The 25,073-nt window shown below is 44.8% G+C and overlaps 1 protein-coding gene across 4 annotated transcripts in view; it reads right to left on the reverse strand.

Moving 5' to 3' along the window:
* DIAPH2 (diaphanous related formin 2) overlaps nucleotides 1–25,073 on the reverse strand; it is a 1,273,340-nt gene that overhangs the window by 651,306 nt on the left and 596,961 nt on the right. For all 4 annotated transcript variants that reach the window (XM_044268818.1, XM_044268816.1, XM_044268815.1 and 1 more), the window contains one exon: nucleotides 13,684–13,785. In XM_044268818.1, the coding sequence (XP_044124753.1) occupies nucleotides 13,684–13,785 (102 nt within the window). The remainder of the gene's footprint in view (nucleotides 1–13,683; nucleotides 13,786–25,073) is intronic.

Raw genomic sequence — 25,073 nt, forward strand, 5'->3', positions numbered from 1 at the left:
AGGCGTGTCAAGCACAATTAACACCAAATGTAATGTGTCAACCTTCAGAGCTCATAGACAATGATACGAAATGAGAGCGGACGTCGATAGATAGATGGAAAGATAGATATTAGATAGATAGATATTAGATAGATGTTAGATAGATAGATATTAGATAGGGTTGGCAACTGTTCAGAAATGTCTGGACAGTCCGTAAAAATAGGCAACTTTTTCCCTGTGTCTGTGAAAAAAAAATATATACAGTATGTGTCTATGATTTTTTGAGGCTGGTGGTAGTTATCATAAATGCTGGTAAGTACTTCTTATCAGTATATTGAGCTATAGACATGTATTACTTATAATTAGGGATGAGCGAATCGACTTCGGATGAAACATCCAAAGTCGATTTGCATAAAACCGTGTTCTAATACTGTACAGAGCAGGAGTTCCATACAGTATTAGAATGTATTGGCTCCGATGAGCCAAAGTTATTCTCGAGAGACTTTGCGCAATAACTTCATAAATTAATTTGTACTGTAAAAAAACATTTCCCGAACTTGGGTTCGGTTCCGAAGTCGATTCTCTCATCCCTACTTATAATCTCTACCATTCATCATAGTTTTCCAATTTGTCCATAAAAAATGATCCATGATTTTGGGATAAGTTGTCCAGAAAAAAGAAAAATTCTGGTTGGCAATCCTGGGTTAGATAGATAATAGATAATAGATAGATATGAAATAAATAGATAGATAGATAGATAGATAGATAGATAGATAGATAGATAGAAATGAGATAGATAGATAGATAGATAGATATGAGATGGATAGATAGATAGATAGATAGATAGATAGATAGATAGATATGAGATGGATAGATAGATAGATAGATAGATAGATAGATAGATAGATAGAAATGAGATAGATAGATAGATAGATAGATATGAGATAGATAGATATATAGATAGATAGATAGATGGATAGATAGATAGATATGAGATGGATAGATAGATAGATAATAGATAGATAGATAGATAGATAGATAGATAGATTACAATGGGTAATAAGAACTTCTTTCTCACATTTGTTTTTTAAGCTCTTGTTCCTTGCAGTGTAACTACTCCCCAGATGGACAATTATCTCCTTCTCCCCCATAAAGTCATCCATAAAACGTTGTTTAGCTATAAGAGGCTTCATTTCCCAGTTTGGCTGGGGAATTTTCCGCGCGGAGCGAGGTCACCGTACTCCGCTTGTTTCTTGGTATTAAAAATTGTCTTTGTGGGCAGGATCCCATTCTCTAATATCAAAGCCATACATCACAACAATCGGATTACACTGCCACCTGAAATGAAGTCCTAAGACACTGCCTGTCAGAGCGAAGAGTTGTATCCCATTCACGGATGCATGTATCCTATAGACGGCCCCTGTGTCAGATACGGCCCCCATGAAGGAGACAAGCCCAACTCAAGCTGATCTTCATCCTTGGATGGGCGATACTTTCCTATGTACATCAGCCTTGCATTCTAATTGGGGTCAATATCCTCCTAGCCAAGGACGGAGAGAAGGTTGGATTGAGGAACCATAATTTCAATCTTTGACATTGGGGCACTTTTAATATGCTGTATCAGGGTGGACCTCTAAATTCCAGTATCATTAGGATTAAAAGATAGAGGCAAACTGGTAGCACAACTATTAATTTAGGTTTTCTACCCGTAAACCTTAGAAAACTAGCTTGTTCCATCACTACTACTACTCAAATAGTTGCAAGGGGTCACTAAAGAGTGAATCTCCAAAAGCATTAGAGGCTATGAGCACCTTCAGGGCATTTCTTTATGATCACATTTTACTCTTTTTAGTCTAAAATAATTTTTTCCGCTGGTCTTTATTAAAAATTCTCAACAGTTTTTCTGTCCTACTGGACAAAGTTCTAGTCTGCTGACAGATTATCTAGCTTCCAGTATAACTCTGAGCCCATCAGGTTTCTGCTCTGACTGCTGGATGTACACTATGGACCTTATCTCTGATCTCCTCAAAGCCCAAAACACTTATTATAGCTAAATCCTTATAAAGCAGCCTTGAATTAATGTTTATGAGCTGTCAGGAGTTCAGAGATCAGGGCTATGCATTGGACTATTGGAGCAGAAACCTGACGGGTTCAGCATCAAAATGAAAGCAAGATGCCCTGTAGAACAAAAACTGTTAAAAACTTTCAATTAAGACCAATAAAAAAAGTTGCAAAAAGGTATAAAATGCAATCATAAAAAAATTGCCCCTTCATGGTGCTCATAGCCTTTAAGTAGGAGCACCCTAGTTTAAAGGTATAAAAAAGCAAGAGCGGTGTGCTCACCTGGCTGTGATATGAGAGGAGGCACGGGCAACGAAGGGAGCCTTGGCGTAAAGATAAGCATCCAAATAAAGTCCAGCTTCCAAACAATCGTGGCAACTTTATTATTTCAGTGCATTAAAAACCAGAAAAACAGTCCATGTCTACGCATTTCGGATCTAGTAATGTTGATCCTTATTCATAACTAGGAAAAGACCGCATGAGCTAGGATTAAATAATGGTCAGCTGACCAAAAACACAGGTGGCCATAATCAACCAATGCTTTATTACATCTGTGGGGGCACTACATGGAAACTAAACATTGGCCGCTAGGTTCCGCAATGGATTAGAGTTGATCACTGGGGGGGGGGGGGGGGGGGGGGAGTCGAGGCAGCAGGGGAAGATCCTCTATTAATTAGTAAGCATCAGGAGGAGCTCTTCTAACAAAGGAACAGCAGGATGAACCTGTCTAACAAAAAGGAAGCAGCAGTGGAGCCCTTCTAACAAAAAGTGAGCAGAAGGATCAACCCTTCTAATTAAGAGAGAGTAGCAGGGGGAGCCCTTCTTACATAAAATGAGCAACAGGAGGAGCCCAAAAATTAGAAGCAGGATCAACCCTTCTAACAAAAGGTGAGCAGCAAGGGGAGCTCTTCTAACAAAAAGTGAACAGTAGGATTAACCCTTCTAAAAAAAACGTGATCAGTGTGGGAGCCCTTCTAACATAAATTAGCAGCAGGATCCACCCTTCTAACAAAAGGGAGCAGTAGGGGCAAAAAGTGACGCAATGCTCTTAAAGTTTACAATAAAGAAAACAAATGATAATTTTTTGCAGTCATTTGATTTTCTGTGATTAATGTTTTATTTGCCAATAATACACAAATCTGAGAACAACTCCTTAAATATTTAAAAGAAATAGTGTTGATCTAACCCGAACTGTAAAGTTTGGGTCCGTACCGAACTTTGAGGGTTTGAGTTCGGTGTTTGGGCATTTAATAAAGCTTTTGAAAGGCTGCAGGGCAACCAATCAACAAGCTTTTAAGCTGTGGGCACTTAGAAGCCATCACAGCCATGCCTAGTAATGGCATGGCTGTGATTGGCTGGTGCATCATGTGACCCAGCCTCTATACAAGCTGGATCACGTGTAGCACCGCCCATCCGCTCTGAGTAGTGCAGGGACAGGAAGCAGCTGAAGTGAGGGACAGTGTTAGGAATCTGGCTATTTTTTTTGTGGGTGACCTATAATGATTTTTTTAACGCCCCAGAGGGGCATTAGCACTTCTTCACCCTGCTATTGTCTCTAATGGGCTCATATAATGTCATCATGTGCATTTGTTTCAGGTCCACTACACTGTGCATTCCTATTTCTAATGTAACTGTTATGCTCAAATTTAATGTGCCTGATTCACCAGCAGGTGGCAGCAAACACAGCAGAGGTATTCTTAGGTAGAATGCAGCTTTCCATTCCATTCTAACAGCCCTCTGTGGAGGAGTGGGCGAGTCCCACTTCCTGCAGGAAGGGTGGGGACCTGTGAGAGTTAGTCTAGCTTACCCCCTGCTAGGGGAAAGGTGTAAGGGCATGTCATTTCTAGACGTGCCCAAGCCAGCCAGAGAACCCTCAACTCTGCTGGCCATGGAGGCCAAAGCTTAAAGCTTCAGGAGCCAGGAGGAAAGTGCCCTGGCCTAATCTAGAGACAGACCAGAAAGAAAGAAGTGCAGCATACAGCAGAAGCAAAGTTATACAGTCAGCCTGTCGGTGCATCAGAGCCAGAGAGAAACAGAGATGTAGCAGAGACGAGTCTGCCTGTCAGTTTTAATGCTAAAGCCTGCTGGGAACAAGATAAAGCTTGAAGACTGTTTCTGATGAACACCTATTCAAGTAAAGCTGCTGTTCAACTTCATACAAGGTCTGGACTCAAATTATTTCCTTAAAATCCCTTCACATTTCCAGGTAGGAGCACCGTGACACATATAAAGGGACATTTTAGGCCACAACATACCACTCTGCATTTCCTACATCTGGGTCGCTTTATAGAGGCCCCTAGGGGTAGGCGCCCGTTGCAATTTTTTGTGGGTGCAATGCACCATCTTTGTACTCGTGACACAAAAATATAATAGTTAATCTGTCTGTTAGTTTGATGGGTGACATACAGACGTGGACAAAATTGTTGGTACCCTTTGGTCAATGAAAGAAAAAGTCACAATGGTCACAGAAATAACTTTAATCTGACAAAAGTAATAATAAATTAAAATTCTATAAATGTTAACCAATGAAAGTCAGACATTGTTTTTCAACCATGCTTCAACAGAATTATGTAAAAAAATAAACTCATGAAACAGGCATGGACAAAAATGATGGTACCCCTAGAAAACACAGAACATAATGTGACCAAAGGGACATGTTAATTCAAGGTGTGTCCACTAATTAGCATCACAGGTGTCTACAACCTTGTAATCAGCCATTGGGCCTATATATATAGCTCCAGGTAATCACTGTGTTGTTTGGTGATATGGTGTGTACCACACTCGACATGGACCAGAGGAAGCAAAGGAAAGAGCTGTCTCAAGAGATCAGAAAGAAAATTATAGACAAGCATGTTAAAGGTAAAGGCTATAAGACCATCTCCAAGCAACTAGATGTTCCTGTGAGTACAGTTGCACATATTATTCATAAGTTTAAGATCCATGGGACTGTAGCCAACCTCCCTGGACGTGGCCGCAGGAGGAAAATTGATGACAAATCTAAGAGACGGATAATCCGAATGGTAACAAAAGAGCCTAGAAAGACTTCTAAAGAGATTCAAGGTGAACTTCATGCTCAAGGAACATCAGTGTCAGATCGCACCATCCGTCGTTGTTTGAGCCAAAGTGGACTACATGGGAGACGACCAAGGAGGACACCATTGTTGAAAACGAATCATAAAAAAGCAAGACTGGAATATGCCAAACTACATGTTGACAAGCCACAAAGCTTCTGGGAGAATGTCCTGTGGACAGATGAGACAAAAATCGAAGTTTTTGCCAAGGCACATCAGCTGTATGTTCACAGACGAAAAAATGAAGCATATCAAGAAAAGAACACTGTCCCTACTGTGAAACATGGAGGAGGCTCTGTTATGTTCTGGGGCTGCTTTGCTGCGTCTGGCACAGGGTGTCTTGAATCTGTGCAGGGTACAATGAAATCTCAAGACTATCAAGGAATTCTAGAGAGAAATGTACTAGCCAGTGTCAGAAAGCTTGGTCTCAGTCGCAGGTCATGGGTCTTGCAACAGGACAATGACCCAAAACACACCGCTAAAAACACCCAAGAATGGCTAAGAGGAAAAAATTGGACTATTCTAAAGTGGCCTTCTATGAGCCCTGACCTCAATCCTATTGAGCATCTTTGGAAGGAGCTGAAACATGCAGTCTGGAAAAGGCACCCTTCAAACCGGACACAACTGGAGCAGTTTGCTCATGAGGAGTGGGCCAAAATACCTGCTGAGAGGTGCAGATGTCTCATTGACAGTTACAGGAAGCGTTTGATTGCAGTGATTGCCTCAAAAGGTTGCGCAACAAAATATTAAGTTAGGGGTACCATCATTTTTGTCCATGCCTGTTTCATGAGTTTATTTTTTTACATAATTCTGTTGAAGCATGGTTGAAAAACAATGTCTGACTTTCATTGGTTAACATTTATAGAATTTTAATTTATTATTACTTTTGTCAGATTAAAGTTATTTCTGTGACCATTGTGACTTTTTCTTTCATTGACCAAAGGGTACCAACAATTTTGTCCACGTCTGTATACCCATTTTTCGTGTGAGGTACACCTGCTCTGCATATGTGACATGGAAAAAAACATAGTTAGGCTACTTTCATACTTGCGTTCGGAGCGGATCCGTCTGGTGTCTGCACAGACGGATCCGCTCCTATAATGCAAACAATGGTATTTGTTCAGAACGGATCCGTCTGCATAACTGTTTTTTTTCAGATCTGATTTTTCACTTCGTGAAAACTCAGATCCGACAGTATATTCTAACACAGAGGCGTTCCCATGGTGATGGGGACACTTCAAGTTAGAATATACTAAAAGAACTGCCCCCTGCTGCCTGGCAGCACCCGATCACTTACAGGGGGCTGTGATCCGCACAATTAACCCCTCAGGTGCCGCACCTGAAGGGGTTAATTGTGCGTATCATATCCCCCTGTAAGAGATCAGGTGCTGCCAGGCAGGAGGGGGCAGACCCCCCTCCCTCCCCAGTTTTAAATTCATTGGTGGCCAGTGCGGCCCCCTCCCTCCCTCCCCAGTATTATATTCATTGGTGGCCAGTGCGGTCCCCCTCCCTCCCTCCCCAGTATTATATTCATTGGTGGCCAGTGCGGTCCACCTCCCTCCCTCCCCAGTATTATATTCATTGGTGGCCAGTGCGGCCCCCCTCCCTCCCCAGTATTATATTAATTGGTGGCCAGTGCGCCCCCCCTCCCCTGTATTAAATTCATTGGTGGCCAGTGCGGCCCCCCTCCCTCCCCAGTATTATATTCATTGGTGGCCAGTGTGGCCCCCCTCCCTCCCTCCCCAGTATTATATTCATTGGTGGCCAGTGTGGCCCCCCTCCCTCCCCAGTATTATATTCATTGTTGGCCAGTGCGCCCCTCCCCTGTATTAAATTCATTGGTGGCCAGTGCGGACCCCCTCCCTCCCCAGTATTATATTCATTGTTGGCCAGTGCGCCCCCCCCCCTCCCTCCCTCTCCTGTATTATATTCATTGGAGGCCAGTGCGGCCTCCCCTCTCCCCCCCCCTAATTAAAATCACCCCCCCATCATTGGTGGCAGCGGAGAGTTCCGATCAGAGTCCCAGTTTAATTGCTGGGGCTCCGATCGATTACCATGGCAGCCAAGACGCTACTGCAGTCCTGGCTGCCATGGTTACTTAGCAATTTTATTAGAAGCATTATACTTACCTGCGCTGTCTATGACCGGCCAGGAGCTCCTCCTACTGGTAAGTGAAAGGTCTGTGCTATAAGCAATGCACCGCACAAACCTTTCACTTACCAGTAGGAGGAGTGCCCGGCCGGTCACAGACATCGCAGGTAAGTATAATGCTTCTAAAATTGCTAAGTAACCATGGCAGCCAAAACAGCAGTAGTGTCCTGGTTGTCATGGTTGCCGATCGGAGCCCCAGCGATTAAACTGGGACTCTGATCGGAACTCTCCGCTGCCACCAATGGGGGGGTGATTTTAATTAGGGGGTGGGAGAGGGGAGGCCGCACTGGCCACCAATGAATATAATACTGGGGAGGGAGGGAGGGGGGCCGCACTGGCCACCAATAAGTATAATCCTGGGGAGGGAGGGGGGCCGCACTGGCCACCAATAAGCATAATCCTGGGGAGGGAGGGAGGGGGGCCGCACTGGCCACCAATGAATATAATACTGGGGAGGGAGGGAGGGGGGCCACACTGGCCACCAATGAATATAATACTGGGGAGGGAGACGGGGCCGCACTGGCCACCATTGAATATAATACTGGGGAGGGAGGGGGGCCGCACTGGCCACCAATGAATATAATACCGGGGAGGGAGGGAGGGGTGGCCGCACTGGCCACCAATGAATATAATACTGAGGAGGGAGGGGGGCCGCACTGGCCACGGATCCGTTTGCAATTGCACCATATTGTGTCAACATCAAACGGATACGTCCCCATTGACTTGCATTGTAAGTCTGGACGGATCAGTTTGGCTCCGCACGGCCAGGCGGACACCCGAACGCTGCAAGATGCGTTCGGGTGTCCGCCTGCTGAGCGGAACAGAGGCCAAACGGTGCCAAACTGAGGCATTCTGAGCGGATCCGCATCCACTCAGAATGCATTGGGGCAGTATGGATCCGTTCGGGGCCGCTTGTGAGAGCCTTCAAACGGAACTCACAAGTGGAACCCCGAACGCAAGTGTGAAAGTAGCCTTATTCTGTCTGTTACTTCAGTGGGTGAAAAAGGAGAGCATCAAATAAGGGATGTGGCCCAGGTCCTGTTGCTGCTGGTGGAGCTCCTGTTGAAGGGAGAGGAAGTGGTCGATCTGTGCCAGCTACACGCACAAGTGAAACCCCTTCCTCAGGTGCGGGTAGGCGACAGAACCTTCAGCGTTATTTTGTAGGCCCAAATACTGGTGTACAAATGGTGAGGCCAGAACAAGTACAGGCGATAGTAGATTGGGTTGCTGACAGTGGATCCAGCTCCTTCACATTGTCTCTCACCCAGTCTCCTGCTGAAAGATCAGAGTTGGCACCTGCAGCCGATGTCCATCAGTCTTTCACCTCACCCCCTTGCAAATCAGCCAAGCAGTCTGAGCCCCAAGTCATGCAGCACTTTCTTCTGCTTTTTGATGACTCTGTTAGCAAGGTTTCCCAGGGCCATCCACCTAGCCGATGCCCAACCACTTATGTTTCAGGTTGAGTACATGGGAGGACCTTCGCTGCACGTCTCGGATGATGATGAAACACAGGTGCCAACTGCTGGGGCTTTCTGCAGTGTGCAGACCGACAACGAGGGCAGGGGTGAAGAGGAAGATGATGTGGAGGATGATGAGGTACTAGACCCAACATGAAATCAAGGTCATGCAAGTAATGTGTGCAGTTCGGAGGAAGAGGCGGTGGTCGCATAGAGGCACCAGCACAGCAGAAGAGGGAGCAGGGTGCAAAAGCAGAGCGGCCGTCCTCTAGACAGTACACCTGCTACTGCCCACCGCACCCAGAAACTGAGCACACCAAAGCCAGCTCCAAGGAGTTCCCTGGCGTGGCAGTTCTTCAGACAATGTGCTGACGACAAGACCCGAGTGGTTTGCACACTGTGCAATCAGAGCCTGAAGCGAACCCCGCAAACAGAGGATGTGGCAGCAACACCACCACCTCCACCCAGCATGTCCACAATGTCCCATGAAAGTATTCAGCTCTCTATCCCCCAAACACTGGAGAGAAAGAGGAATTACCCCCCTACCCACCCGCGATCACTAGCCCTGAATGCCAGCATTTAAAAATTCCTGGCCTTTGAAATGCTGTCATTCCGTCTGGTGGAGACGGAGACTTTTAAAAATCTTATGGTGGTGGCTGTACCACAGTACGTCGCGCCTAGCCACCACTACTTTTCCAGGCGAGCCATCCCTGCTCTGCACAACCAAGTTCAAATAAAAGAAAGGATATCCCACGGCGCAAAAACCACCCAGTAGTTGGAGTAATGATGGTTCTTGTTTATTTGGGCAAGTGGTACAACGCGTTTCGGACTTGATGCAAGTCAATTGTACCTGAAGAAGGGATTAAACCCCGAAATGCGTTGTACCACTTGCCCAAATAAACAAGAACCATCATTACTCCAACTACTGGGTGGTTTTTGCGCCGTGGGATATCCTTTCTTTTATTTGAACTACTGGCTTTCTGCGGGATTCCAGGCATCCCTGTACAGAAGTATCCATCCCGGGCTGCACACCATCCGTTGCGAGGAGTTCATGTCAACTTGATACATGTCCACATTAGAGTTGTGCCTAAACTAGCACAACTCTACCAGGTGAGCCTCCATAGTGGAGATACCTATTTATATTTATTTTAAACGTTATTACCCTATGGTGCGCCATTCTTTTTTGTTCTACAGTGGAACGAAGCCTGTTTCTAATACTGCACAACCAAGTGGCGGACAAAATCAGGTGTGCACTGCGCAACACCATCTGTGGCAAGGTGCACCTGACTACGGATACGTGGACCAGTAAGCACGGTCAGGGACGTAATATCTCCCTAACAGCACACTGGGTTAAAGTAGTGGCGGCTGGGCCTGCGGCGGTTAGCAGTTTGGCGCATGTCCTAACGCCACCCAGGATTGCAGGACATTTCTCGTTGCCTCCTCCTCCTACTCCGGGGGGGACGTGTGTCCCGTGTTGCGCTGTTCTCCACCAACATGTCCAGTGCCGATGATGCTGTTCTCAGCGTTACTATCCCACTTCTATGCCTCCTTGAAAAAACACTTTGGCCGATGATGGAAGAGGATGTGGCACAGGAGGAGGAAGAGGGATCATTTCAACGGGCATCAGGCCAGTCATTCACAAGTGGCTCGGAAGGTGGGTTCCTGCAGCAACATAGGCCAGGTACACAACTGTCCAGCCAGGGCACAGTTCAGGAGGATGAGGAGGAGGAACCGTGTTCACAGCAGGGTGGCACCCAAAGCAGCTCATGGGCATCAATGGAGAGTGGCTGGGGGGATACAGAGGACACAGACGATACACCTCCCACAGAGGACAGCTTTTCGTTGCCTCTGGGCAGCCTGGCACACATGAGCAATAACATGCTGCAGTGTCTCTGCAACGACCGCAGAGTTGCCCACATTCTAACTTGTGCTGATTTCTGGGTGGCCACGCTGCAGGATTCCCGTTACAAGGACAACGTACCGTCCTTAATTCCGTCACTGGAGCGTGATCGTAAGATGCGCGTGTACAAGCGCACGCTGGTAGACGCGCTGCTGGTGGCATTCCCACCTGACAGCGGGGGCACAGTGGAAGCACAAGGTGAAGGCAGAGAAAGAGGAAGAGGTCGCCAACGCAGCTGGGGCACCGCCAGCACCTCAGAAGGCAGGGCTAGCATGGCCGACATGTGGAAAAGCTTTGCCAGCACGCCACAACAACCAGCACCACCAGATGATATGGAACGTTTTAGCAGGAGGCAGCATTTTACCAACATGGTGGAGCAGTATGTGTGCACACGCCTACACTTACTGAATGACGGGTCCCCCTTCAAATTCTGGGTCTCCAAATTGGGCACATGGCCTGAGCTTGTCCCTTACGCCTTGGAGGTGCTGGCCTGCCCTGCAGCCAGTGTATTATCTGAACGTGTATTCAGCACAGCAGGGGGTGTCATCACAGACAAGCGCAGCCGCCTGTCCACAGCCAACGTGGACAAGCTCACGTTCAAAAAAAATGAACCAGGCAGGGATCCCACAGGACTTGTCTGTACCTTGTGCTGAGTAGACTAGTATACTGGCCTTACCCAGCCATTGTTATACTGCAGCGCACTTTCTCTTTGCATTCTCTTTTCTATTTCCCAATGTTTTGGGGTCTTCCCAAATTTATAAAAAATAAATAAATAATTAAAGGAAATAATAAAAATAAAAAGACAACAAAAACAACAGTCTTGGGTATCTCCTCCTCCTCCACCGCCACGTCCACCGCCTCCTTAATCTCCTACTCCACTTTGACCTCCGCCTCCTAGTTCAAGATTATATAGTTTTTCTATTCTATGTTATTTTAAGTAATTTCCCTATCCACATTTGTTTGCAGGGCACCTGTCCTGCTCTTACCCCCATATTGCTTCCTTTTGCAGCCCTCTAGCCCTTACTACGACTATTTTACAGCCATTTTAGTGCACCAAAGTTCAGGTCCCCATTGACTTCAATGGGGTTTGGGTCCCGAACCTGAGCTTTGACCCGAAGTTCGGCCAAACCCGAACATCCACGGGTCGGCTCATCCCTAATAGGAAACCTATTCTGAAGCCCGGGCGAAGCGCTGCACTTGTAGAATACGGTATATTATTAATTGGGGAAAAATTCTGCACCTTGTATGAAATAGGGAAGAAGGATTTTTTGGCAAAAACATGATAAATTGTAGCACTTAGCTTTAATTATCCCCTTATTTATTTTTAATTCACTCTTCAAAGCTGAATTGCAATTTTCCTTATTGCTCATTAGTATCCATTCATGTCGATGGCCATTAGTGAGCAATAACGACCGCAACGCATCGCTCTATACCCCAATTTGACTTCAATGCGTTAATTGCGCCACTTACGCGCTATAAATTGCTAAACCGTTTTGTGGAGGTAATTTAATAATATCCCAAGTAGTTGTCTCGTTGCTGTTTTCATAAGAACTCGCCTGATTGTGGGATCCGCTCACAAGATGATCCGTCAGACACCTGCCTCTACTCAACTGCACAGCGTCAGCCCCAAAGACGGTAAGATAAGAGATAAATACACCGTCCTGTGATCCCGGCTACAGAAACACCAGCATCGGAGGCAAAGGGGGGGGGGGGGGGACTGGCTTAGCTGCAACCAATCAGATTCCACCTTTCATTTTCCAAAGGAGCTCAGGGAAATAAAAGGTGGAATCTGATTGGATGCTATGTGAAGCTAAGCTAGTTCTACTTTACACCAGTTTGATAAATCTCCCCCCAAAGACTGATGGATAGATAGATAGATAGATAGATAGATAGATAGATAGATAGATATTAGATAGATAGATAGATAGATAGATAATAGAGATAGATAGATAGATAGATAGATAATAGAGATAGATAGATAGATATTAGATAGATAGATAGATAGATAGATAGATAGATAGATAGATAGATAATAGAGATAGATAGATAGATAGATAGATAGATATTAGATAGATAGATAGATAGATAGATAGATAGATAATAGAGATAGATAGATAGATAATATAGATAGATAGATAGATAGATAGATAGGAGAGAGATAGATAGATAGATAGATAGATAGATAGATATGAGATAGATAGATAGAGAGATAGATAGATATGAGATAGATAGATAGATAGATAGGAGATAGATGGATAGATAGATAGATATGAGATAGATAGATAGATAGATAGATAGATAGGAGATAGATAGGAGAGAGATAGATATATAGATAGATAGAGATGGATAGATAGATAGATAGATAGGTAGGTGGAGGGGGATCTTTTTCCAATGCGCAGTCAGTAATACTCTATATTGTCCCTAGGATGTCCCTTAAAGCCCCCCCCCTTCCTGCAGGCAGAGCCCCCGCCCAGACAAGGGTGACCCAACGTCTCGTGGCTAAACCCTTACTGGATCCTGTATTGCCCCTTAACTTAACCACATATTCAAAGTCCTGACGTGTGCGTCTCCCCAACAAAACATCTGGTTCATCAGGGGACAAGTTCAATGTGGGCACCGCAAAAATAATATACGTGCCGCCAACACCCACGCCCACCAGATACAGGCGCTATGGATACCTGGCGTCTGATAATTGTCCGTAGACTGACAGGTTCCGGAAGCCGACCGTTTCCATGTCTTGATTCCTTTCATTCTCTGAAATGAACGCGCTCTCCGGTGAGGCAGGCGCACCCGCCGCCGGTCCTCGGAGCGGATAAATACATTGTTTATTATTATTATTATTATTATTTTTTGTTTTCCTGGCTCACAATGATCTCGGCTGCTTTGGACCCGGCCGCTCGCTGATAAATAATGTCACCAGGAGGCACTGGGCCAGTATTCACACACGCCGATGTAAGTAGTTACTATAATGGGAAAATCAATACACAATTGAAATGTCTTTCTTTTTATTCCGTCTGACAGATGACGAGACCAGGCTGAATTATTGCTCTGTTTTGGTACATACCACTATGCCAAATTGCTCCGGCTCGCACAGATCATCGTACTCGCTCTTCAGCTGTGACAGTGAACTCAGCTCCTTCTGCTCCGGAAGATTCTTTATCAAGTTCTGGAAAACACAGGGATGCAGAGGTTACACAGAGTTAATTTAAAGGGGCATTTCACCTACAGGCTGTGTGAGTCAATCAGCACAATCGACTGCACCCGTTATCAGCCATTTCAAAGGAAAGAACAACTTAATGATAGAACTAGGAGCGGAGCCTTTAAGACTTTACTGTTCCGTAAAGTTATTTTACTCAAACAGAAGAACCAGAGAGAATTGTGTTAATGTGATACCTTGGTTCAAACAATTTCACCAGATAGAAAGACAATGATAGATAGATAGATAGATAGATAGATAGATAGATAGATAGATAGTGTAAGGGGTAGCTTTGTTTCAGGGGATCATCCTAACAGATCCGGCTTCAAGACACCAGGTTTAACGTCGGAACAGTGCATTTATTGTGGCACACCAGCAAAAGCAGAACAACAAAACAATAAACACTCGCCCGTCCAGGCTCTAACTAATACATTAAAGTCCCTGACTCACCTATAAGGTACAATTTACACCCTGTGAACCGATGCGGCTTTTCCAGCCAATGTTTCACAGTCTCCTGGCTGTACAGAGCACAGTAGACACCCACTGTCTCAAGTCCAATACCTTTATGGGGGAGTGTGGCCAGTAGTCCTCCCGACTCTGGCCATGCAACCGTCGCTCTAGCAGGAGTCGCTGGGTCCTCAAAACTTCAGGCTATCGCCTAGCCTCGTGGCCCCTCGGCCAACGCGGCTGAGACCACTTTCACAGGGCCTCACCAGGACTCTGCTTCACAAAACACTCCCCAGACTGACATACTGGAAGGCGCTTTATGCTGGCCTCATTATAGCAGGCCTCACCTGCGATCACTTCAGGTAGAAGGGAATACCCGTGCCGGAAGGGTGTGGATTGGCAGATCCCACTGCCAAGCCTACCCGCCAATCCATTTAAAATCCAGCCCAGAATTAATAAACAAAACTGTCTCAGCAAATTATGCTTTGCTGAGACCACTGCCACTCTCTGGATTTTAGTTGTCTCACCCATCTGAGGTACCCGAGTGGGACATACACACCTTCCAGCACTGTTCACATTACCACAACAAAAATATACACAGATAAAATGTGAGATACATAGATATAATATAGATAGACAGATGGATAGATAGATAGATAGATAGATAGATATGAGATAGATAGATAAATATAGATAGATATGAGATAGAGAGTAAATAGATAGATAGATAGATAGATAGATAGGAGATAGACAGATAGATAAATATATAGATTTGAGATAGATAGATAGATAGATAGATAGACAGACAGATAGAACACCCCAGCGTGGTGTTACCACTACTGCACCCTGCTACTATCTCTAATGGGCTAATAAAACGTCATCGTATGTATTGTTTTCCAGGTCCTATACACTGTGCATTCCTAATCTGTTTGCAAATGTTATGTTCATGTAATGTGCCTGGCTCACCAGCAGGTGGCAGCAAACACAGCAGAGATGTACTTAGGTAGAATAGAGCTTTCCATTCCATTCTAACCCCCGTCTGGAGAGAAGTGGGCTAGTCCTAGTTCCTGTAGGAAGGGTGGGGATCAGTTAGAGTCAGTCTAGTCTTCCCTAAGCAGGGGAAGGGTGTGCAGGGGCACGTCTCTGCTGACGACTGCCAGAGCACCCTAAGCTCTGCTGGCCATAGAGGCCAAAGCTTGAAGCCTCAGGAGCCAGGAGGAGAGTTCCCTGGCATAACCTAGAGTAAGACTACAAAGTGAAGTGCAGCATACAGAAGGAACTGAGTTATACAGCCAGCCTGTCATTACAGCAGAGTCAGAGAGCAACAGAGATATAGCAGAGTTAAGTTTGCCTGCTAGTTTAATGCTAAAGCCTTCTTGAACCAAGACAAAGCCTGTAAACTGTTTTGTAGAAACATTTATTCAAGTGAAGCTGCTATTGAACTTTATCTCAAGGTCTGGACTCAAGATATTTCTTTAAATCCCTCAATTATTCCCCCTATTTATTGCTACAGAGCCAAAGCCTGGGGTCCCACAGTATCTAGGTAGGAACTCCATGACACACATAAAGAGACATTTTAGGCCGCAACATACCAATCAGCATTTCCTACACCTGGGTTGCGTTATATATAGAGGGCCCTGGGGGAAGGCCGCCCGTTGCACAAACAGATAAGATAGATAGATAGATAGATAGATATTAGATGTATGGTTGGTGTCACTTGTACATTATTACTTGAAAATAAGCTTTCATACCGGCAGATGAAAACATTGTAATCCCCCCCCCCCCCCCCCCCCTTAGAACAATCAGACGATGCCGGATATTTCCACGCTATGTTCATGTAATGGATTAACGCATACACAGAATGATTTACTATTGACATAGGACAATTTTTCACATGATGTGTTGTGATCTGAAATAGCTTAGTCAGCCCATCCAATGCCGTGAGGTCAGGCGCCTGGTCTATTTATCTATCTCTTTCATATCTACAGTACCTTGACCCTTTACACATTTTTTTCTGAGAGACCGACATGACGTAGCAAGTATGTGTGAAGTGAAATTATTATTTTTTTAATAAATAAAAACACAAGTATATTTGTATTCAGCCCCCCTTTGTAGGACCACTTTTTGTTGCAATTAAAGCTGCATGTCTTTTGGGGTAGGTCTCTACCAGCTTTGCACATCTAGAGGCTGACATTTTTGCCCATTCTTCTTTGCAGAATTGCTCGCGCTCTGTCAGATTGGATGGAGAGCGTCTGTGAACAGCAAGTCTTGCCCCAGATTCTCAATGAGATTTAGGTCTGGACTGTGACTGGGCCATTCTAACACATGAATATGCTTATTTCTAAACCATTCCATTGTAGCTCTGGCTAGATGTTTAGGGTCGTAGACCTGCTGAAAGGTGAACCTCCGCCCCAGTCTCAAGTCTTTTGCAGCCTTCACCAGGTTTACCTCCAGGATTGTCCTGTATTTAGCTCCATCCATCTTCCCATCATCTCTGACCAGCTTCCCTGTTCCTGCTGAAGAAAAGCCTCCCCACAGCACGATGCTGCCACCACCATGTTTCACGGTGGGAATGGCATGTTCAGGATGATGTGCAGTTTAAGTTTTCCACCACACATAATGTTTTGCATTTAGGCCAAAAAGTTCATTTTTGGTCTCATCTGCCCATATCACCTTCTTTCATATGTTTGCTGCGTCCCCTACATGGCTTGTGGCAACCAGGACTTCTTGCCACTGTTCCATAAAGACCAGATTTGTGGAGTACACAACTAAAAGCTGTCCTGTGGACAGATTCTTCCACCTGAGCTGTGAATTACTGCAGTTTCTTCCAGAGTGACCATGTTCCTTTTGGCTGCTTCTCTAATTAGTGCTGTACTTGCCTGGGCTGGAAGTCTAGGTGGACTGCCATTCTTGGTAGGTTTGCAGTTGTAGAAAAAACGTATGACGTACAGCGGCTCACCCCCGTTGCGTATGGGTAGGTGCTCACCCTCAGGTCCTACCCTCAGGACCCAGAATAGATAGTGGAAAAAATAGAGAAATGAGGGGGCACACTCAAACGGGATCACTGGATAAAGTACAGAGGTTTAATAATATTTTAAGAACATACCCTTAAAATCATTAAAACATACATAAAACAAAATGTGCAAGACTTCACTAGTTCTAACACCAATCTAAGAAAATGCCAACAGTTTGATAGCAATATTTATCCCAGTGAGAGTTCTTTCCACAGAGGTGTAGGACTAAGGCCTATAACGTTGGAGCAATAGTATAGTCAATATCAGCCCTATGGCCCAGTCCTATTGGAGCGCTGATAATATTAATGTCTCTTTGTCCAATATGCTAGATAAGCAGAGGTATATGGCAAGTTGGAGACTATGCTCCCGTACTTAGCAGGATAAGCAGAGGTATATGGCAAGTTGGAGACTATGCTCCCGTACTTACAATCTCTTGTCGCTTGCGATGTTTCAGCTCACCCTTCCTGGCTGGATCTTCACAGCGTTGATTTTCCAGGTTGCCGTACCCTCGCAGCGTCCCGCGTGGTGTACTCGGTCAAGACGTGGCGTCCCACGTGACCTGGTAGTCTGGGGTGCCGGCTGAACGCTAAACTGACGTCACTAGATTGACATTGGACTGACGTAGTATGCGACTTGTGCTCCGGTTTGATGCAGGAGAGAAATCTCGTATGTCAATGTCTTTAAAGTAAAGAGCTTTCTTGTTCTTTTCAAGAATCCACGCTCACTCTGTCTCTAGGTTTTCAGTTGTGCCATACTCCTTCTATTTTGGGATGATGGATTAAACAGTGCTCCTTGAGATGTTTAGAGCTTGGAATTTTTTTTATAACCTAACCCTGCTTTACACTTCTCTACAACTTTATCCCTGACCTGTCTGGTGTGTTCCTTGGCTTTCATCATGCTGTTTAATCACTAGCAAACCTCTGAGGCCTTCACAGAACAGCTGTAGTTATCCTGAGAATACATTACACACAGGTGGAATCTATTTACTAATTAGGTGACTTCTGAAGGCATATGGTCACACTGGATGTTATTTAGAGGTATCTGAGTACAGGGGGCTGAATACAAATGCACACCACACTTTTCAGAATGCATGCTACAGTTATCTATCTATCTGATATCTATTTATCTGGTGGCGGTATAGATTACGGATGGTCGAGCCTCGGTTCTGCAGTTTTGCTTTTGAACCTGGATAATTCTGGATGTTTTACGAACAGAGAGCACTTTGTAATCTGCTGACGGTCAGCACTCTGCTGCATTAAGGAACTCTTACAGAAACACAAACCATTACAATTTTTGCAATTATTTTATAACATTCCTAAAAACTTTATTTTCTTTAAATGTTAATTGCGTTCTTAAAGGTTAGTTAAGTGAAGGCGATGATCCGGGATGCCCTTTTACTTCTTGCCAAATGATAACCTTTCTTTTATGCTTCCAAACTGGAAACATTAACCCCGCAGAGAGAGGAGGGGGCAACAATAAAGCAGCAATAGAAATTCAGCCGGAGAGGCAACTACAACCTTTTTCCTAGACCCGGTCAACATGGGGGATATTATACTGCAAATATATGTACATGTAGCAGCGCTGAGTTTTGTGATTTGTCATATTTCATGATGATTCACAATGTGTGTTCGAATATCTTTAGGGCTTATATCCTGCACAGAACATGCCCACTTTTCATCTCCACATTAGAATCTGTTGATAGCATTGCACTGACACAACATGAGTGGACTGTAAGGAAGGTCCCCAACAGGCAGCAATTGGCTGCAAATCAGCAAATAGAGTTGTCTTCTGTCAGACCTTTGGAGCCAAAAATTGTGGCAGAGAACCTGAGACCTCTAGAGGTTCTAATGGATCCCTGAATGGCCAGTCTGAATCTGGAAATTACTTTTTGTAAGCCAAGGTGTAGGAAAAATGTTCAATTGTCTAGAACGTAGAAAGATCGAAAAAAAAGGAATTATATGAAAGGTAAAAGAAGAAAGAGGAGAAAAGAAGAGAAGAAAATAGGAAGAGGAAGAATGGATGAAGTAGAAGGTCAATTAAAGAAGAAGCAAGAGGAAAGACGACTAGAACAAAGATGAAAAAAAGATAGAAGAAGTAAGATGGAAGTTAACGAAACAGAAGACAGAACAAAGGAGGCAGCATGAGGAAAAAACATTAGGAAAGGAAGAAGGAAAGAAAGAAAGATTAGTAAAAAATATTTAAAAAATAACGAATAAAAAAGACAAATGAAGAAGAAGAAAAAAGGGGAGGAAAAAGAACGGAAGAGAGGGAGTGAAAGAAAGAAGGAAGGAAATGAGGGAAGGAGGGAGGAAGGAAGGAAGGGAGAGAAATTAAGAAGGAAGACAAGGGAATAAGAGAGATAAATAAGAAAGGGAATGAGGGAGAGATAGAAGGACTGGAGAGCTGTAGAGAGAGAAAAGGAAGGGAGGGAGATACCTAAGAGAGGAAAGAAGGGAGGGAGAGAAGGAAGGGGTGGAGAGACAGACGGAAAGAAGGTATGGAGGTCTGTAGGAGTAATGTGGCAATAGGGGCTGCTATAGGTGGTGTAGGGGTCGCAGTTGCACCTGGGCCTTGGTGTTTGAAGGGCACATGTATTTATGGGCCCTGGTATGGATCTTGTATTAGAACCTGGTTGGCTCACTTTACGCCTCATCCTTGTGTGTCTTTTCTCAGAAAGAATTAGATTTTGGTGAAGAATATTTTTTCCTCCCTCTTGTCTGTTTATCTGTCTTTTTCTTTCTAAAGGCAACAAAGAAGTGTAAATTTCTACAATTTGCTTCATCTGAAATGAACTCTAAAAGAGCGACGGGAAGAAACATGAAGACGGCTCACATTACTATACACCGCACAATGTACATTTCCACCAGGGACTCCTGCGCAGTCTACTTGAAGAGCTTGAACTGCTGCATCAAATTGATAAGATGTCAAAAAATAAAAAGTTATTCTGTGTGTGTTTTGTACCCAGTCCCAGAGCACTACAGCAAAGGGAACAACGTGTGCAGCTGCTGAATTGCTGTCTAATTGTGCGTTGGTTATCAGTAAAGTGACTGTGCCCATATCTGATGTTCCAACCATCTGTGCTGATACTTCAGAGTCAACCGAGATGCCCTCACCTGACCTTGTTTAGCATTGTGTTTCTATATGCCTTATAATGTATTTACAAATGTAAAACTAACCTTGAGCTCCCTCAGCTTCCCAGAATAAAGCGCCATTGTACCAGCAGCTATACAAAACGAGAATAGATTTAGTTAAGGCTTTAAAGGAATCTCTCTGTGGAAAGTGACAGGCACAGGAGCTTATCATCATTGGTGCATCTGGAAACATCTACACTTGCTTGTACATTGACTCATTGGTAGAGATGAGCGAATCGAAGCTGACGAAGTGGAATTCGATCCGAATTTCAGGAAAAATTTGATTCACATCGAAGCCGAATTTCCTCGCTCTTCGTTGTAACGAATCAAATTTTTTCCTAAAATGGATGCTGCAAGTGTGAGGTCATCTTAGATTCTGCCATTTTCCAGTGTACTTAGTGCAGGGAGAGACGTCATCAGGCGCTAGGGACAGTGCTAGAAAAGACTTAGTTGTGCTAAAATAAAAACGATTTACAAGTGCAGGGAAAAATTATTCAAGGTGTAGGGAAAGGATAGGGAGGAATCATTCCACAGCGTTTATGTAGAACAGGGTTCAGTAGGGGAGGTTACAGCCTGGGTAATTGGAACAATCCTATTACACCTTGCTGCACTGACTGGGGACCCAAATTGCCATTATACAGCTCTGTAGTTCCAGCAAACCATTCTTGTTATTGGGGTGCAAGTTCTATTTGATACAGCCATTAACAGGGTTTATTACAAGGAAATATTTATACGTCTTATTTGCCCTTGTGCGGTGCAGTTATATGTTCTAAAGCATTTTGGGCTTGTATTAGTGGGAAAAAAGGGCTTATTAATCTTTGTGTGGTGAAGTGCTAAAATTTCAGCCCTTTTTGTTGTGTATTAGTGGCATAAGTAAAATATATTTGTCGGTCAGCGTTGCAGTTAAAAATGTCTTAAGCCCTCTTTGCTATGTATTAGTGACAAAATAAAAATATATTCGCCGTTCAGCGTTGCACTTGTATGTTAAAAAGCCTTTTGTGTAGTATAAAAGTGGAAAAAAATGAGGGCCTAATTGCCGTTCAGCGGTGCAGTTATATGTTCTAAAGCCCTATCTTGTGTGTATTAGTGGCAAAATAAAAATATATTTGCCATTCAGCGTTGCACTTATATGTTGAAAAGCCTTGTGTAGTGTAAAAGTGGAAAAAAATAAGGGCCTATTTGCCGTTCAGCGGTGCAGTTATATGTGGTAAAGCCCTTTTTGCGGTATAGACTGAATTACGTAGTGGTGAAATTTTTTATGTGAAAAAAGCTTTATTGGGAATGAACCAAATTTCTTGTGTATGAACCGAATTCCATTATCCGTTCATTGGTGAAATTTTCTATTTCAAAAATGTTTTTTTTTTCATAAAATTGATGGGCGATTGTACAACTCCTTTTGCTGTATGGACTGAATTACGTAGTAGTGAAATTTTTTTATGGGGGAAAATTGACGCTTGATTGTAGGCTTTCTTATGTATGAACCAAATGCCATTATTCTTTCATTAGGGAAATTTTCTATTTCAAACATGTTTTTTTCGGGAGAATTGATGGGTGATTGTAGACCACCTTTTGCTGTATGGACCAAATTATGTAGTGGTGACATTTTTTATGTAAAACAGTCTTTTTGGGGGGAAAATTGATGGGTGATTGCAGACCTGCTTTTGCTGTATGGACCGTCATCGCGGGTCCTGCTGTAATGAAGACGCTGATGACAACACACCAGCAGACTTTGCCTTTACCACCTATTCACAACTAAATCAAGCAGCTTCCGTAAGTTGAAAATATTCATGTGTTTTTATCTGCTCCGTCTGCATTTGATCTCCACAGCACACAAGACATGACAGGAAAGCCTCTGCTTTGGAGTCCAAGTCCAGTTTCTTAAGATCAGGAGTTCCATCAGAATTGTGCGTAACATTCTTGCTCCCTGTGCAAAGCCATAACAAAAGGACTCCTTAGGCATTCACATCAGAGGAAGCTGAAGCTGGTTGCCCTTATTTTAATTCAGGAGCAGTAAACAGCAGGAAGCAAATAGAGGTGGCTGAACTATGCTGATCTGTATCTCTTGTGAAGTTAATGTCTCCCCTCTCGCGATTTACAGCAAATACATAATTTTTATGTAGAAATCGAAGAATTATGTTGGAGGCATGTAGTGTATGCAAGCCATGTGCGACCCCACTCTCACGCTGTTCTGCACCTGGTTTGCCTCGGCAAACTGAGTCACACAGGGGAGGAACTGCTCCGTGTCCTTCATCAAGAAATAGAATCCTGGCTTTCTCGTGACAACTAAAAATCAGAACTGTTGTCAGGTTGTCAAGCGTTTCCTGAAGTCTTCTAACCATCTGCAAAACATCCCAAAAATGGCCAGGAAACTTTGCATGCACTTCAGCCACTCGTACACCGCAAAGCACACCCTTCTTGATCTGCAGCGGCAGAACGGCGTTCCCCACCATAGGCTGATATACGACGTTTCCACCCATTGGAATTCCACCCTCCATATGTTGTACAGACTATACGAACAGAGAAAGGCCATCAACGATTTCTTGATGATCAAAGTGAAAAGGAGTACTCCCCTGTGCAAATTTGATGTCAGCCAGTGGCAGCTAATGCATCACACCTGCCATTTGCTCAGGCCCTATGAGGAAGCCACATTATTTGTCAGTTGCCAGGACTACCGAATGAACAACGTCATTTCACTGCTTCATGTCCTGGAACAGATGATGGTAAATCTGGCTGGTCAGGGGACTGGAGACAAGGCGCCTACATCTCACGGCCACATGAGCCCTGTGGGGGCTAAACTGGAGGAGGAGGAGGACATTGGAGCACATGCAATATATGGTGAAATGGGTGGTTTTTATATACAGGTGACAGGAGAGGAGAAGCATGAGCAGCCAGAGGAGCTACAGGGCAATGAGAAAGACAAGGCAAAGGACCCAAACACACTATGGCAGTATGAAGTTGAGATGGAGGCAGGGAGTCCCTCCGAGTCACTTGCACAAATGGCCCGATGCATGCTTACTTGCTTGCATAGTGACAGCCGAATTTTCACCATTCGGCAGAGGGAGGACTTCTGGCTCTCCACCTTGTTGGACCCTTGCTACCGGTCCAAAATGGGGGCATATTTTACACCCACTGAGAGGGAGGACAAACTGAACTACTATAGAGACATCCTATGTAGTCAGTTGGCCGCTGCCTATCTGTGCCATTGTCCATCCTCTTGCAGGTCTGACCGGGGGGGCCCTTTATGCTCATGTTCCACAGCCATGGCTTCTGGGGAGAAGTGGGGTGGCAGGAGCAGTATCAGCTCCATCAGCAACAGCCTGAATTTACACTTGGTGATGAGCAGCTTTCTTCACCCACCTAATGAAGAAACTACTCACCAGCAGCTAGACATAGAGCAGAACCTGATCCAGCAGGTGGTGGCATACTTGGAGTGCACCCTGCCAGCTGGACTACTGTACAGACAAACTGGATTTGTGGACGCAACTGGCCGAGTTTGCCCTGGAAAAGCTGTCCTGCCCAGCCAGTAGTGTGGCATCAGAGCGGGTGTTTAGACTGGTGGGGGCCATAGTTACCCCAAGGAGAACTCGCCTGTACACCCAAAATGTGGGGAGACTGAACTTTGTCAAGATGAATCAGGCGTTGATCAGCCAGGATTTCCACCCACCAATGCCTGATGCATCAGACTAGATCATCCATGGTGCCACACCAACACTTTGACAAAATAGACTGGTTTCTTCTGGCTACCTGCCTCAGCTACTATTCTGATGCTGCCACTCGCCTCATGCCACACATCTGATGCCAAGTGCTCCTTCTTAAACCCACTAACATCAGCGGGTACTGTTATTGCCACACTCTGTCACCTTGCCACTCTGTGGTGTCATGATGCTGCTGCTACCTCAACAATATGTCACCTTGCCACTCTGTGGCCTCCTCATGCTGCTGCTGCCACCTACACACTGTCACCTTGCCACTTTGTGGTCTCCTCATGCTGCTGCTACTTCCACAATATGTCACCTTGCCATTCTGTTGTGTCATGCTGCTGCTGCTACCTCAACACTATGTCACCTTGAAACTCTGTTGCCTCCTCATGCTGCTGCTGCCACCTCCACGATATGTCACCTTGTCACTCTGTTGCCTCCTCATGCTGCTGCTGCCACCTCCACAATATGTCACCTTGCCACTCTGCGGCCTCCTCATGCTGCTGCCACCTCCACAATATGTCACCTTGCCACTCTGCGGCCTCCTCATGCTGCTGCCACCTCCACACTCTGTCATTGTGCCACTATGTTGCCTCCTGATGCCCCCGCCACCTCCAGACTCTGTCTTTGGTACACTCTGTAGTCTCCTCATGCTGCTGCTGCCACCTCCACACTGTCATAGGGCCACTCTGTGGACTTCTCATGCTGTTCCCACCCTCCCCACTTTATGACTGGGCCACTATTTTGCCTTTTGGCCTGGCTGACATCATAATTTATTTAACCCTTCTTCTGATTTGTCAGAACGAAGGAAAAATGAGACTCACAACGGATCCTATCTGTGTAGCAGCTGTAAGACCTGTATGGTCCAATCAGAATTGGCTTGTGATTTGGTAGTCAAAAACAGGAGTGGGTAGAAAACACAGAAGACATGCAAACATTCTATTCATGTGTCATCTCTGTTTTGGATC

The sequence above is a fragment of the Bufo gargarizans genome, chromosome 9 (genome assembly GCF_014858855.1).
Source record: "Bufo gargarizans isolate SCDJY-AF-19 chromosome 9, ASM1485885v1, whole genome shotgun sequence".
Classification (NCBI taxonomy): domain Eukaryota; kingdom Metazoa; phylum Chordata; class Amphibia; order Anura; family Bufonidae; genus Bufo; species Bufo gargarizans.